The 14,375-nt window shown below is 46.9% G+C and overlaps 1 protein-coding gene across 2 annotated transcripts in view; it reads left to right on the top strand.

Moving 5' to 3' along the window:
• The window catches only part of KIF5B (kinesin family member 5B), a 721,610-nt gene extending 707,568 nt beyond the window's left edge, over positions 1-14,042 (top strand). For both annotated transcript variants that reach the window (XM_085631849.1, XM_085631850.1), the window contains exon 26: positions 11,379-14,042. In XM_085631849.1, coding sequence (XP_085487975.1) covers positions 11,379-11,385 — 7 coding nt within the window. In that variant the 3' untranslated portion in view covers positions 11,386-14,042. The remainder of the gene's footprint in view (positions 1-11,378) is intronic.
• The last annotated feature ends 333 nt before the right edge of the window (positions 14,043-14,375 follow it).

The following is a 14,375-nucleotide window of genomic DNA, read 5'->3' as shown; positions in this document are numbered from 1 at the left end:
ATTGACCCTTTAAAGGCTCATCTTTCCAATGTGCTCCAGTTTGCTCTTTCCTTGGCTCAGCAGGGCTTTGCTGTGGCCACGGTCAAGGGCTACCTTTCGGCCTTATCGGCATTTCTGTGCCTTCCGGATCAACCGTCACTGTTTAAATCTCCGGTTGTTCTGAGGTTCATCAAGGGCCTTACAAACATGTTTCCTCCTACTCCATTTGTAATGCCTCAGTGGGACCTTAATCTTGTCTTAACCTTTTTAATGGGGTCCCCATTTGAGCCTCTTCATAGTTGTCCTTTGAGGCTGTTGTCCTTTAAGGTGGTTTTTCTTGTAGCCATAGCCTCGGCAAGGAGGGTGAGTGAGCTTCAGGCTCTTAGTTCCAAACCTCCTTTTCTTGCCTTACATGCTGAAAGGATGGTTCTCAGGACCAGGGCTGCTTTCCTGCCAAAAGTTGTTACTCCTTTCCATTTGGGGCAGTCTATTACCCTCCCTGTTTTTTATCCACCCCCTCATCCGTCCAAAGAAGAAGAAAGACTCCATCGCCTTGACCCGAAGAGGGCTATGAGTTTTTATTTGGACAGGACCAAGGACTTTCGTATGGATGACCAGCTTTTTATTGGCTACGTTGGTCATTCTAGAGGTAAAGCGGTGCACAAGCGCACGCTGTCAAGATGGATTATACTGACCATCAAGATCTGCTACGCCTTGGCTGGTAAGACTCCTCCTGAGGGTATTCGTGCTCACTCTACTAGAGCTAAATCTTCATCATCTGCTCTGGCCCGGGGTGTTCCTGTGGCAGATATTTGTAAAGCCGCGACTTGGGCCTCCCTCCATACTTTCGCAAGGCATTATTGCTTGGACTCTGAGATGAGGAGGGAGGGCCACTTCGCGCGCTCTGTCTTGCAAGGCTTTCTGGTATAGAAAGGTGGACACCCTCCTCCGGGAGTGGGGACTGCTGTGGGAATCTATTCACAAGGTGAGGAATCCACTGGCAGATGTATCCATCAGAAGAACAAGTTACTTACCTTCGGTAACGCTTTTTCTGGTGGATACAGTATCTGCCTGTGGATTCCTCACCAACCCACCCGCCTCCCCGTTGTCCACCTTTTGTATACCATGAAATAGGTCTTGTTTGAAATGCTTATATTTTCTCTTGTACATTTGTAGGTAATGCTTGTTTGATTAGCATTCCTTTGTTTTGTATGCTATGTATATGTATTGGTTTTTCTATATACTGTGTATACTTGGGATTGTCGTTGGTTCACCTGTTCGCCTCGAAGGCACGGAAAAAATGGGTGGAACTGACGTCATCACGCCGACGTGGGCTTCTTATGGCTCCGATGACGTCGTACGGAGTCGCGTGCGGAGCCGATGTATTGTGACGTCGCCCACGTCGACGTGGAATGCTGGGGAAGAAAAGTTCCGTGGAATGCTGGCGCAGGGGATATTCACAAGGTGAGGAATCCACAGGCAGATACTGTATCCACCAGAAAAAGCGTTACCGAAGGTAAGTAACTTGTTCATTAGAGACTCTATCTAGCTGCAGATTCCTTACTGTCCCACCCATGCCTCCCTGCTTTGCGGACTGATATTTTAGGACTAGGGTTGTTTCCTCCTTTTCAGGGCCCTAGTTTTGCACACGACTAAGTCAGTTACTAAGTGGCTCTGCGCTTCTGGCGTGGAAAAAATGAAAAATACTGACGTCCACGTGCCTGGGTAGCGCGTATATAGGCACCGCAACATCATAGCCGATGCAGATGACATCACGTGGAGCCGAATGGTGCCACACAACGTCATGCGCAAGGGATATTGCTCAGCAAACATTTCCGGGTTCAGCCTGACGCCTGGGAAATTCAAAGGTAAGGAATCTGCAGCTAGATAGTCTCTACCAGATAATGCGTTACCGAAGTTAAGTAACTTGTTCTTCAGAACCAAGCTTATTGAGCAATACCCTTTTGATGAACTTGTCAAGGACATTACTTTACACCTTTCCTTCAATCCTACTAATACCAGCTGTGATTTTAACACTCCACAAGTTTCAGATGTCAGTGACCCTTCTACCACCTGACTGACCGATAACAGTCATGGTACCCAAAGCTTTTGCAAATGTTCAGCCGACCATACAAGATTGCCGAGCAGACCGAATCTATTTACTAGGCAGGATTATTCATCCAAATTTGATGCTATTGGATTTGGCCCCATTATCCCATTGAATGTCTGACGGAACTCTTTTTCACGCTTGCCTTAGGACCTCTGTCATTTGAACAAATGCATCTTTAGCACGCATTTGTTCTACTCGCAAGTTGTTTTAAGGACTTTCCTTAGGGGGGCGCTGGATATTTGAATAGTTTAATTTACTATTCCATCTCCATTCTGAGCAACAGTAAAGATGGTGTTGGACTTTAATTCCAACACCACTCCACCATTGCACCCCCCTAAAGCAAGTTGTTGTAACGACTTGCGTGCAGAACGATTGCATGCTAAAGACGCATTCATTCTGTTGCTGGCGCTGTGAAGGCACATTGTGAATCCGGCTTCGCCCTAAAGGACATTTCCCTTCCTGATATCAGACAGTATGGCTATATAAATCTTCTTAATACACTGCAATACTATTTGCTAGAAGGAAATAGTCACATGTACTCTCCCATTTATGGCAAAAGTCCATCACCCTCCTATCAGGAGGCATGCTTCACCATCGGACCCTCCTGATACTGGTCTAAAAAATCCTGGTGCAAGCTGCCACTTATATGCTGTGATGCTGTTGGGATTTTTGATTGGGTTATGAGGTAAGCAGCGCTTTAAATTGGCCGGTACTGTGTACCTGCACTTTTCAATTTTGAGAGGAAAAGCACCTGCACTTCTCAAGAGAGACGGAATACTTTTAATTGGAGAGTACCTACACTAATCAGAAACAAGTAGGTACCCTGATACAAAGCATTTCAAGCACTACAGTTCAGGGTTGATTATGAGCCTAGAAAGGGGTCAAAAAGGAGAGAGAGACAGGAAAGTCCATGCTAAAGCCTCCTCAAGGCAGCCAAAAATAGGTTTATTGGGTCTCCAAGGATAGGTTTAAAAATGTGGGGGGTAATTCAATCTGCTTGCTGAGTGCAACATGTTTCTGCCACTGTGATGTCCTGAAGTGAAGTGTCAAGGCATTCTTCAGATAGTAGGTGCCCTCACTGCTGAATGTATGTGTGTCAGAGTGACAAAATTATTCCAACCCGTTGTGGGGAGATTCTGTCCTCACAGGATAATGGCCATAGCGTATTGGGCTGGTCTTCTAGATAGTGGACTTGATTTTATCTTATCTCAATGGTGGTGTTGGAGGAGGCCGGATCTCAACTGATTCCTGTGCGTACATTCATCCGCTGAGGAGAGTTACATTTTACAATTTAAATCTTCCTGCTTCAGAATATATGAATATATGAACATCCTAAAGGGAGCCAAGTGTTTGTCCACAAGGGATTGTTATTCTTTTAAATAGAAAATACTCTGCATATGATGGAAGAATCCATCATAATCCAATCAATTGCCAGGAAGATGTCATCGATCCATATCTTTTATATTTGGCTCAATCCAATTTACAATGTTTGTCCACCATCAATTCCCCCTTGCTGCAGTTTTTACAGTATATAGGAAAGACCCAAAGTATGTTTTTTTTCTTCAAAATCCCTGTTAAGATGTCTAACTTAATTGGTCCTCCCTTTGAGCCTGTTCACAAAACTTCATTGCAGCATCTTTTTTGGAAGAACACAGTCTTAATAGGAATAATATCGACTCTTAGGTCTAGTGAGATTGAGGTCACAGCTCCAAGTTAACCAAACCATGATATCTGAAAGAGACACGTTGGTGATAGAGTCCTTACCTTAGAATATCCCCAGGCATCAGACTGGATCCGGAAAGTTTTGCTAGCAGTACCCCTGCACGTCAGTAGGTGGCGTCCTGCGGCTCCGCGACCGTTGCTGGCGTCGTAAGCGCCGAGATGACGTCACGGAGACCACTTGGGCGCCACCCATGCGTGCTGACGTCAGTTCTTTAGTTTACCGCGCCAGCAAGCGCAGATCTGGATAGAGCATGTACCTTAGTCACTTTTTGACTACTCTTTTGAGACTTTTGTCTCCCCTTTTTTCTTCTGGCGCACGTAGGGATGCCTGGATTTAAGTCCTGTGGGGCCTGCCGTCGCAATATGTCGGTGGCGGACCCCCACGATGTTTGCCTCTACTGCCTGAAGACCGACCATGACTCCCGGTCCTGTCGGGCCATGGCCCCGAAGGCCTTGAGGGAGTGGCGCCGGAAACTGCTGGAGGTCCGGCACTCGTCCCAATGCCGATCCAGGTCCCGTTCCCGGGACCGCTCGCGGGTCCGCAGTCATCGCTCCTCGGGCTTCAAGTCTTCGCCCTCGGATTCCGGTAAGCGATGACATAAAAAGAAGTTGAAGAAGCGTGTTCGCTTTCCGACGTCCCCCCATCGGTCCTCGGATGCGGACGAAGGGGACAGGGGTTCTGCCCCTGCGGCTCCTTTGGAGCCTGGGAGTCCCGTGGCCTACCCGCCTTACCCGGGTCTGTCGGCGACTCCAGCACCGGTGCAAGAATTTCTTGCCACCATGGACTGCCTTTTTAGGCCTCGGGATCCCGCCGGCGTGCCTTCAGGCCCCTCAGTCCTGTGTCCAGATCCTGTTGGGCAGCTGGCGGATCCAGCTTCGGCGCCACAGGATCCTACGCCATTGGCTCCGGTGCGGCCGGTTCCGGCCCCAGTGCCGCCCTCGGCTCCGCCTCCGCAGTGGGTGCTGTTCGTTCCGCCCTTGCCCCGGTTCCAGAACCATTTAGTTCCTGCCTGGGATCCGCATTGGGAGACGGCGCTGGCCCGACCCCGGCCGGCGCTGTTCACGGCGCAGTTTTCGATGCCGTTTGTCCCTTCTCCGGCTCTACCGCCGCGGCCGGTTCCTCCTGCAACGGAGGTGGAGGATTACTGGGAGGGGTCCGAAGACCCTCTTGCCCGTCAGTGTGACTCCGAGCAGGACTGGGTGGACGATCTGGAGGACGCCGGCGACCTCGATGTCTCTTCTGACCCGGGGTTTGCCTCTCCCCCGCCTACAATGGAGGAGGGCGCTTCCTACACGATGGTGCTCCGTCGGGCTGCTGAGGTCCTCAACCTCGATCTTCTTACGGTGGCCCTCAAAACTAACCTCCTCACTGAAGTGCTCCAGACGGCGTCTACTTCGGAGCCACTGCTTTCCTTCAATGACGCCCTCACCGACGTCCGGTTGGACACTTGGTGGCGGCTGGCCACGGGGGCCCCTGTGGATAAGAATGTCGCCAGGTGCCACTGCCCGGCGCCTGGTGACCCCGCGTTTCTGACCACTCATCCCACGCCTGAGAGTCTGGTCATCCAAGCCTCGACGTCGCAGAGATAAGGACTCTAAGAAGCTGGAACAGTTCGGTAAGCGGTTGTTCTCTTCGGCCAGCTTGGGGCTGCGGTCGGTGAACACCGCCTGCTTATTGGGCCGCTATTCCCACGCGGTGTGGGATACGGTTGCTCAGGTGTTACCTCTGTGTCCTGTGGCGGTCCATGCTGTGCTTTCCCAGGCGGTTGCTGAGGGTAAGGATACGGCTAAGTTCGCCATTCGGTGTGGTTTGGATACCGCGGACTCGTTGGGCAGGGCGATTTCTACGACTGTGGCGCTGCGTCGCTACGCCTGGTTGCGATCTACTGGGTTCTTGCCCGACGTCCAGAGCTCGCTCATGGCCATGCCCTTTGATGGCACTCGCCTCTTTGGTGGTAAGGCAGACAGTGCACTGGAGCGTTTTAAGGACTCACAGGCCATGGCCAAGTTCTTGGGTCTTTCCACGAAGAGCCCAGCCACTCCTGGTTTTCGTTCCTTTCGTGGCCAAGGCAGGGGCGCACAGGCACGTTCCTTCAGCAAGCCTGTGCAGAACAAGCCTCAGCGCGGACGCGGCTTCCGCAGGGGCGGCTCTGGGAATCAGCGTGGGGGGCAGTCCACCTCCGCCCCCGCTGCTTCTGCCTCCAAACCTTCCTAATCCGAGTTTTGTGGAGCACCCCATGCCAGTGGGTGGCAGGATTTGCCATCACCTCCCCCACTGGCTCGCTATCACATCGGACAAGTGGGTGTAGCAGATCATCCGCAAGGGTTACTCCCTTCCCTTTCAGTCCACCCCTCCAGCCATGCCACCTCGGTACCACCGCATTTCGGGGGAACACTTGGCGTCCCTCCAGCAGGAAGTTGCGGCCCTCTTGGCCAAGGGGGCCATTGAGTGCGTCCCTGGGCCAGAAGTAGGGAATGGTCGTTATTCCCACTACTTTCTGGTGCCCAAGAAGGAGAAATGGGGTCTGCGTCCCATCTTGGACCTCCGGGACGTCAACAACTTCCTCCGGAAGGAGAAGTTAAAAATGCTGACTCTGGCTCAGGTCTTGGCTGCCCTCGACCCTGGAGACTGGATGGTACCATTGGACTTGCAGGATGCATATTTTCACATCCCCGTCCTGCCGGCCCACCGGCGTTACCTGCGGTTCACGGTAGCCCTGGAGCATTTTCAGTTTGCCGTGCTCCCCTTCGGCCTTACCAGCGCCCCTCGGGTGTTCACAAAGGTGATGGCGGTGGTCGCAGCTCATCTGCGCAGGTCGGGGGTGTCAGTCTTCCCCCTACCTCGACGACTGGTTGTTGAAGGCGGTGGTCGCCCCAGGCAGTCGTCAACCACCTTCAGACTACGGCCGACCTCCTGCTCTTGCTGGGGTTCTCTATCAACGTGCCGAAGTCGCACCTGAGTCCCTCTCACAAGCTCCCCTTTATTGGAGCGGTTCTGGATTCGACGCTGTTTCGGTTTTATCTTCCCGAGCAGCGAGTTCGGGATATTCAGGCTATGATTCAGATCTTTCAGCCTCTGTCCCGGGTTTCGGTCAGGATGACCCTCTGGCTTCTGGGCCTGATGACCTCTTGCATCCTGCTGTTGACACATGCCAGATGGCATATGCGGGCTCTGCAGTGGGACCTGAAGTTCCAGTGGGCGCAGCATCAGGGCAACCTGTCCGATCATGTCCAGATCTCGGAAGGCACTGCACGACAATTGCGGTGGTGGCTCACGAATCGCGATTGGGTCCATGGCATATCCCTCTCCCTTCCCTAACCGGAGCAAACAGTGGTGACGGATGCGTCCCTCCTGGGATGGGGAGGCCACTTGGGAGATGCGGAGATCAGAGGCCTCTGGTCTCCGGCGGAGTCCCGGCTCCATATCAATCTGTTGGAACTTCGGGCGATCCGACTTGCACTGAAGGCATTCCTTCCCTCTGTCCGGGGAAGTGTGGTGCAGGTGTTCACAGACAACACCACCGCCATGTGGTTTTGCAACAAACAGGGCGGGGTGGGGTCCTGGACCCTATGTCAGGAGGCTCTGCGCCTCTGGACATGGCTGGAACATCAAGGCATTACCTTGGTGGTTCAACACCTGGCAGGTTCTCTGAATGCCAGGGCGGATTAACTCAGCCGCCGGTGCTTGATGGATCACGAATGGCGTCTGAACTTGGACGTGGTGCAAGGTCTCTTTCAGCAGTGGGGAGAGCCTTGGTTAGATCTATTCGCCACCAAAGAGAACGCGCAATGGCATCAGTTCTGCACGTTGGATTTTCCAAGGCGGCACTCGCTCGGTGACGCTTTTCGTCGCGAGTGGAGTTGCGGTCTATTGTACGCCTTTCCGCCTATACCACTTCTGCCCATAGTCCTGAAGAAGATTCGGCGAGACCGTGCCCAAGTCATCCTTGTGGCTCCGGATTGGGCACGAAGATACTGGTATCTCGAGCTACTCAGCATGGCGATCGATTCCCCCGATCCGTCTGCCTCTTCGGAAGGATCTTCTGTCGCAGCAGCAAGGGACTGTCGCAGCAGCAAGGGACGGTCCTCCACCCGAACCTGTCCAGCCTCCACCTCCATGTGTGGAGATTGAGCGGCGACAGTTGACAGCGTTCGATCTTCCTCCCGAAGTCTGTGATGTCATTCTGGCATCCAGGCGTCCCTCCACTAAAACGGTATACGCCTGCAGGTGGAACACGTTTGTGGCATGGTGCACAGCGAAGGCTGTAGATCCCCTTTCTGCCCCTCTTTCTGAAGTCCTTTTGTTCCTTCTTTCTTTGGCCCAGCAGGGCTCTGCTCTGGGCACTATCAAAGGTTATCTTTCGGCTATCTCTGCCTTTTTACGGCTTCCAGATCAGCCTTCTCTTTTTAAGTCCCCGGTTGTTAACCGTTTCCTGAAAAGCCTTACGCACACGTTTCCTCCCGTGCCGTTCACAATGCCTCAATGGGACTTAAACCTTGTCTTGACATATCTGATGTGCGCTCCCTTCGAGCCCCTTCATAACTGTCCTTTGCGTCTTCTCACTCTCAAGACGGCTTTCCTGGTAGCTATCACCTCTGCCAGACGAGTGAGTGGGCTCCAGGCTTTTTCTTCCAAGCCTCCTTTCCCTTCTGTTCATCCGGACAAGGTGGTTTTAAGGACCCGTCCTTCTTTCCTGCCAAATGTTGTCACGTCCTTCCACATCGGGCAGACCGTCACTTTGCCCACCTTCTTTCCGCCTCCGCATCCTTCAAGGGAGGAGGAGAGGCTCCACTGTCTGGACCCAAAGTGCGCTTGCATTCTATCCGAAGCATACGCGGCAGTTCCGGGTGGATGACGAGCTCTTTGTTGGCTACGTGGGCGCCAAAAAAGGTCAGGCTGTGCACAAATGGACCATCTCGCGGTGGGTCATTCTGTGCATCAAAGCATGTTACTCCTTTGCCAAGAAGGAGCCTCCTGTGGGGCTACATGCCCATTCGACCAGGGCAACTGCAACCACTACTGGTTTGGGACGCGGCGCCCCTTGCAGGACATTTCTCAGGCAGCTACGTGGGCTTTGCTGCACACGTTTACCAAGCATTACTGCCTTGATAGTCCGGTCCGGAGAGACTGCTTCTTTGGCCGTTCTGTTCTCCGTGACTTTCTGGTGTAATCTTTTCGCAGACCCACCACGGGGGTTGGTATTGCTTGTGTATCTATTCTAAGGTAAGGAATCTATCAATAACGTGTCTCTTTCAGATGCACACAAGTTACTACTTGTGTAACGATATATCTGTATGAGACATTAGTTAGTGATAGATTCCTTACCGCCCCACCCATCCTCCCCGTTCTGCGAACTAAATTCTGGGGTTAAGGTCATCCCTTTTAGGGCCCTAGTTTCTTGCATGGCTCTGCGTTCCTGGCACGGAAAGTTGTGTACAGAACTGACGTCCGCGCGCATGGGTGGCGCCTAAGTAGTCTCCGTGACGTCATCTCGCTGCTTACGGCACCAGTGACGGTCGCGGAGCCGCAGGACGCCACCTACTGACGCGCAGGGGAACTGCTATCAAAACTTTCCAGATCCAGTCTGACGCCTGGGGATATTCTAAGGTAAGGAATCTATCACTAACTAATGTCTCTTACAGATATATCGTTAGACGTCTTCTTTCCCTTCCCATCCAGTCAAGCGGAACATCCACTTCATTTACTCGATGTTAGAAGGGTGCTGCAATGTTTATCTTGGCAAGCCAAGATTCCTAACAAGTACAGCCGTCTGTGTGTCAATTATGAGCATACTCGTCAAGGGTAGGCCATATCCAAATAATTTATCGCAAATTGGATTGTAGACCTCGGTTTCTGTAAGTTGCAAGTTTGCTGATAATCCTCTGCCAGGGAACCCAGAATCCCATTGGACTGGGGTAAGGCAGCTACCACAGCTTGACTTAGAAATATCCGGCTCCCACGCATAAGCAACACAGCTACCTGGGAATCAGTTAATATCTTCACAAGACTTTACTGCCTTGACCCTTATACATAAAATGACTTTAATGTTGGTCAGGCCAAACTGAGAAATATTTTTAGTTAACCTGACCGCCTCTCAGAACATTCCTTACACTTAATCGCTTGTGTCCAACTTATGCTTCTTCTGCCCAATAGACACAATGAAAGTAAGTTACTATCTTGCTATTCTATTCTAATTATTATGACTGTTAGTGAACATTCTATTATGCAGAAGAAACGGTAACTTTCTTGTAGTCCAGGTTCTAGATGGTAGGATTCGTCATGTAAGTCCTAAATGACGCTTCGTCCACTCTGTCTTCTATCTTCTTGGGCACTAGAAACAGCAGTAAATTGATTTACATCATATTTATTTATTTATTTTGGTTCAAAAGAGCTGACTCTGTGAAGGAGTTGCTTGTGCAAAAAGCATTGTTAGTAGTTGAAGCTCCTGGAGTTGTAAAGGAACCAGACCCTTTTTCTCAAGCTTCTTTATTGTAAGCCTCTGGGGCTGCATTTTTCCTAATTGTTAGATTGGTATACTACCTTTTGCACTGTAGATGTTATAATGCAGTTTTGAAAAAGGTATTTTTAGAGATCCAGTCTAAATTTCAGAAAAACCTTGCCTTTCATAGGCTCCTGAAGGGTGATCCACATCATATGGGTGAACAAGTTACTTACTTTTGGTAACGCCTGATCTGGTAGAGACTCTTTCTAGCCACATATTCCTAATCTTTGAATATCCCCAGGCATCAGACTGAATTCTAAAGATTTTTGAACAGTACTCCTGCGCGATGGTAGGTGGCGTAGTTCGGCTCGGCGTCATTCATGCTGGGAAATGAACTCGGCGCCCTCACGTCAGTTCTTTTCTTTCCGTGCCAGATAGTGCTGATCCGGATTGAGCTACTCCTCAGTCGCTTTTTGACTGGTCTTTTTTTATTTTTTACTTTTTACTTAAACCGACCGATTTCAAACCATGCGGGGGTTGTATTTAGCAAATGTCAGTGACAGACTTGGTGTGTTTGTGGTGCCTGGAGCCGGGACATGACTTCAAGGCACGTGAGGACTGCTGTGCCATGCACCCGAAGGCGCTGAGAGAGCGATCCTTCAAGCTCCTCTCCGCCAGACCTCTGTCAACTTCACAACGCTCAAGGTCCCATTCGCTTAGTCCTCTTCCCCCCCCCCCCCATGGTCTTCGTCACACTCTAAGTCATTGGAGAAGTCCCACAAGCACAAGAAAGCAAACATATGGACAAATGATACTAAGCATCCTATCTGTGAAAATTTGGACAAATACATTGCTACGAGTGTTCCAGTGTCCATGCTCATGATTAGGAATTATTCTAACATTAATGACTACTTTGGATATCCCTACGATGCAGAACCAGGAATACAAGTAAGTAACCATTTAATGCTAACTGAATGAGACGTTAGGTTAGCAAAAGTTTAAATTTCACAAGTCAGACATTGCACCGACTGGAGCCCTACATGTTTTAAGTCGAAAGAAAGCACTGAACAATCATGATTGTTTTTCTTTTTGCTCACTCTTGTGTTTTCTATTTCACATTACAGCTGCTGAATAAAGTGTGAAGAAGATTGGTTGGCATGCAGACGTAACGAGGAATGATTGTCTCAAGGGGAGTGGGTTCTTCTCTTGGGATTCTAGGCTTATTTCACAAAATGTATAAACTATACCTGGCCTGTACAGCTCTCTTGTTTATCCCTCCCCTTCCACAATTTCTGCTAATTGGTTCAACAAACCTATAGTGCAATTCTGGCGTCTTGCAAATAATGCCATGTAATTTAAAGTGTATCTGTTCATTGCAAAGTTTGTTATTCATGTCTTAAATTTAGTCTGCACTGTGCCAAGTTGAATGTATGTTACAGGTTAAGAGAATCTTATTTGAAAATACCTTGCTTACTCTGTACATTTTAATGTGTAAGGACCATGGAACAATGTTGGTCTAGATTTAATATGTTTGGGGGATAACCATTAAACGCAGATACAACACTACTGTCACTGTATTAATGAAAGCAGTGATATACATTCAGGATTTGTAAGCTGACCGCATAAAGCAAGAACTAAAATTCTTTTTACAGTGTCTACATATTTTAGAGGGCTATGACAACTGCCATTTGCCAGTGAATTCTTGAAGTCACAAAATCTGTGATTTCATTTTTGGTATGACAATGCTTGTCAGCTGTTTCCAGACAATGGCAACTGCCAGGCTATTCTGTATGATAAACTGCAATAGTGATATTTTATGTCCTAAAGGAGGAGTCTAAATGTTTGCATTTGAACGTTTTGTCTGTCCTTTTTGATTCTGCACAGAGCATATAGCCTGGGGTGAAAATGTCCTGCTTAATTCTAATGAACCTTTCCACAAGGGCACAGTGTGTCTGTTCATTTTTATCCATCAAATTAACATAGTTAATGCACTAGGATTGGATGTGGTTCAGTTATCTTTTATACCTTCTAATGTATTAGTAACATGTCAACTAAGTAAAAGGTAGTGTTGATCAATTATGAAATTGTTTTGAAACAATCGAATAGCGAATTTAAAGACACTAATGAAGTCTGAGGTGAAGTAGAATTTAGTACAGTTACTTAATACAAAATCTGAAACTTTCTTTCACAGAAAAGTGCATCCAATGAATCACACCACATAATTTCTACTAATTGACCATCTGTGCTATTTAAACTTATACCTAAAATCTATTTGTGCATCTAAAATGTAAAAGTAATTTATTTTTCTGCAGACTACCTCCTACAGTTGTATGTTGGAAAGACTTGTAAAATAGTAATGAAAATAAAAATGTATCTCTTTTGTGGTTAGGATACATCCTAACATTTTTTTAAATAATAATCCTGGATATTTTGCCTTTTTTTGCAAATTCTTTCTCTCAAAAGTGAATTGGTAATAGGCATTCTCATTTGGTTATGAACAGAATACTCCATATTTCAAGACATCGTAAACTTTATCTCAGTTTTCAAATTCCCTTCTGTTTATCAGTTTGGAAATTAGTATGGCAAAATACAATTTAAAATATTTTATAATTGTTTTTGGACATTTACATTGTAATGTTTGCTCCTAGAGATGATGACTTCACACCCCACATGGATTATGTTTTTCTATTCCCTTGTAAAATACTGCTATGGTTTCGCTGTTTTATAGCTCAACTTCTGTACAAAGAGTACCAGATACTTTGGTTTTATTTTGGATTGAACAAGCAGCAACACATCTTGCGTGTCATGAGAATGGACCATTTCTAGGTCCTGAAATTGAAGTGTAGCTAGGAATATACACTCCAGATTCAAGAACCATGAGAGTAATAGTTAAAAGCAAAAATACTTTTGCTTTAGTCTAATTTGCACAGTATAAGCAGATTTGAGTTTTCCCGTTTTTGTGTTTCAGTATGCCAAAAATTCTGCTTGAGCAGTTAGAAGATAAAATAAAGAAATTAAAAACAATTTGTCATTGCTACAGATATGTGACAATGAAGGCAATTAGTAATGGTGATAATCTTAATAATAAGCATATACTACAAGCTCATCATTTTATCAGTCACTATATAGTATGATGCAGTTCAAATAGAAATCCTGTTAAATTTCAAAATGTACTGTACTGTTGAATACACTGTACTATTTAAACAGCTGCAGTTAAAGCATTAGCAACTTTTATAGTGCAACACATCTCTGATTTGTGCCTATAAAGAAGCGCTTCATGAATTGCTCCTTAGCATATTTTAACTGTTCAAATCTGGATTCTCTGGAGGTCTTTAGAGTGAAACATAATTTTTTCTCTTGTGCCTCCTATATGGTAGTTGAATTTTTATCAATAGTATGCCACAGTCACTTATGCTGTACATTACTCTGTAATCAACAGTAAAATAAACTGTAACTAGCATGAAGCTTAAACTGTGCAACAATACCTTATTGGGGAAAAAAAGATTTGCTGTTCCTAAACGTTTACAAACAATAATTTATTTTACTTTCAATCACTATTGTGTTTTTTTTTTCTTTTTTTGGCTGGGCCATGTGTTCATTTGGACATGACAATATTGCTCTGTAAGGGAAATTGTTGGTTTATATTAGTATTTTCAATGCTTTGTTCAGTTTGATTTGCAGGTTTTATTGGAAGGGTTTACCTTTTGTGTGTTACTCTAGAGCATATTTCCAAGAATGGTTTAGAAGACAAACTCAATGAAATAAAGACAAATATTTATTCAAGGTGATCAACTTAATTATTTTGATTGAAAATATGATTTTCTAGCTGCGTATAGCAACATTTGAAAGTTGAACATATCTCATCTTTGAATACAATTCATTTATTCTGTTGCATTTAGACATAACTATGTCTAAAAATCCAATTTTAGCCGCCTTGTATGTGTAGATCTGTTGTGATAAAATAAATACAAAAATGTGTTCTTCAGACACCATTGTTCACTTAGTGGCATAATCTGAGTGATCAACATATAAACATGTGGTACTAAAACAGGGGCTGCCTATTTGACCATACTATCAAATTCATCTCATGGAATTGTATATATAAAGTTGCAAATAAAAGT

Source organism: Triturus cristatus, chromosome 10 (assembly GCF_964204655.1).
Source record: "Triturus cristatus chromosome 10, aTriCri1.1, whole genome shotgun sequence".
Classification (NCBI taxonomy): Eukaryota; Metazoa; Chordata; class Amphibia; order Caudata; family Salamandridae; genus Triturus; species Triturus cristatus.
This window is presented reverse-complemented; position numbering and strand designations above follow the sequence as displayed.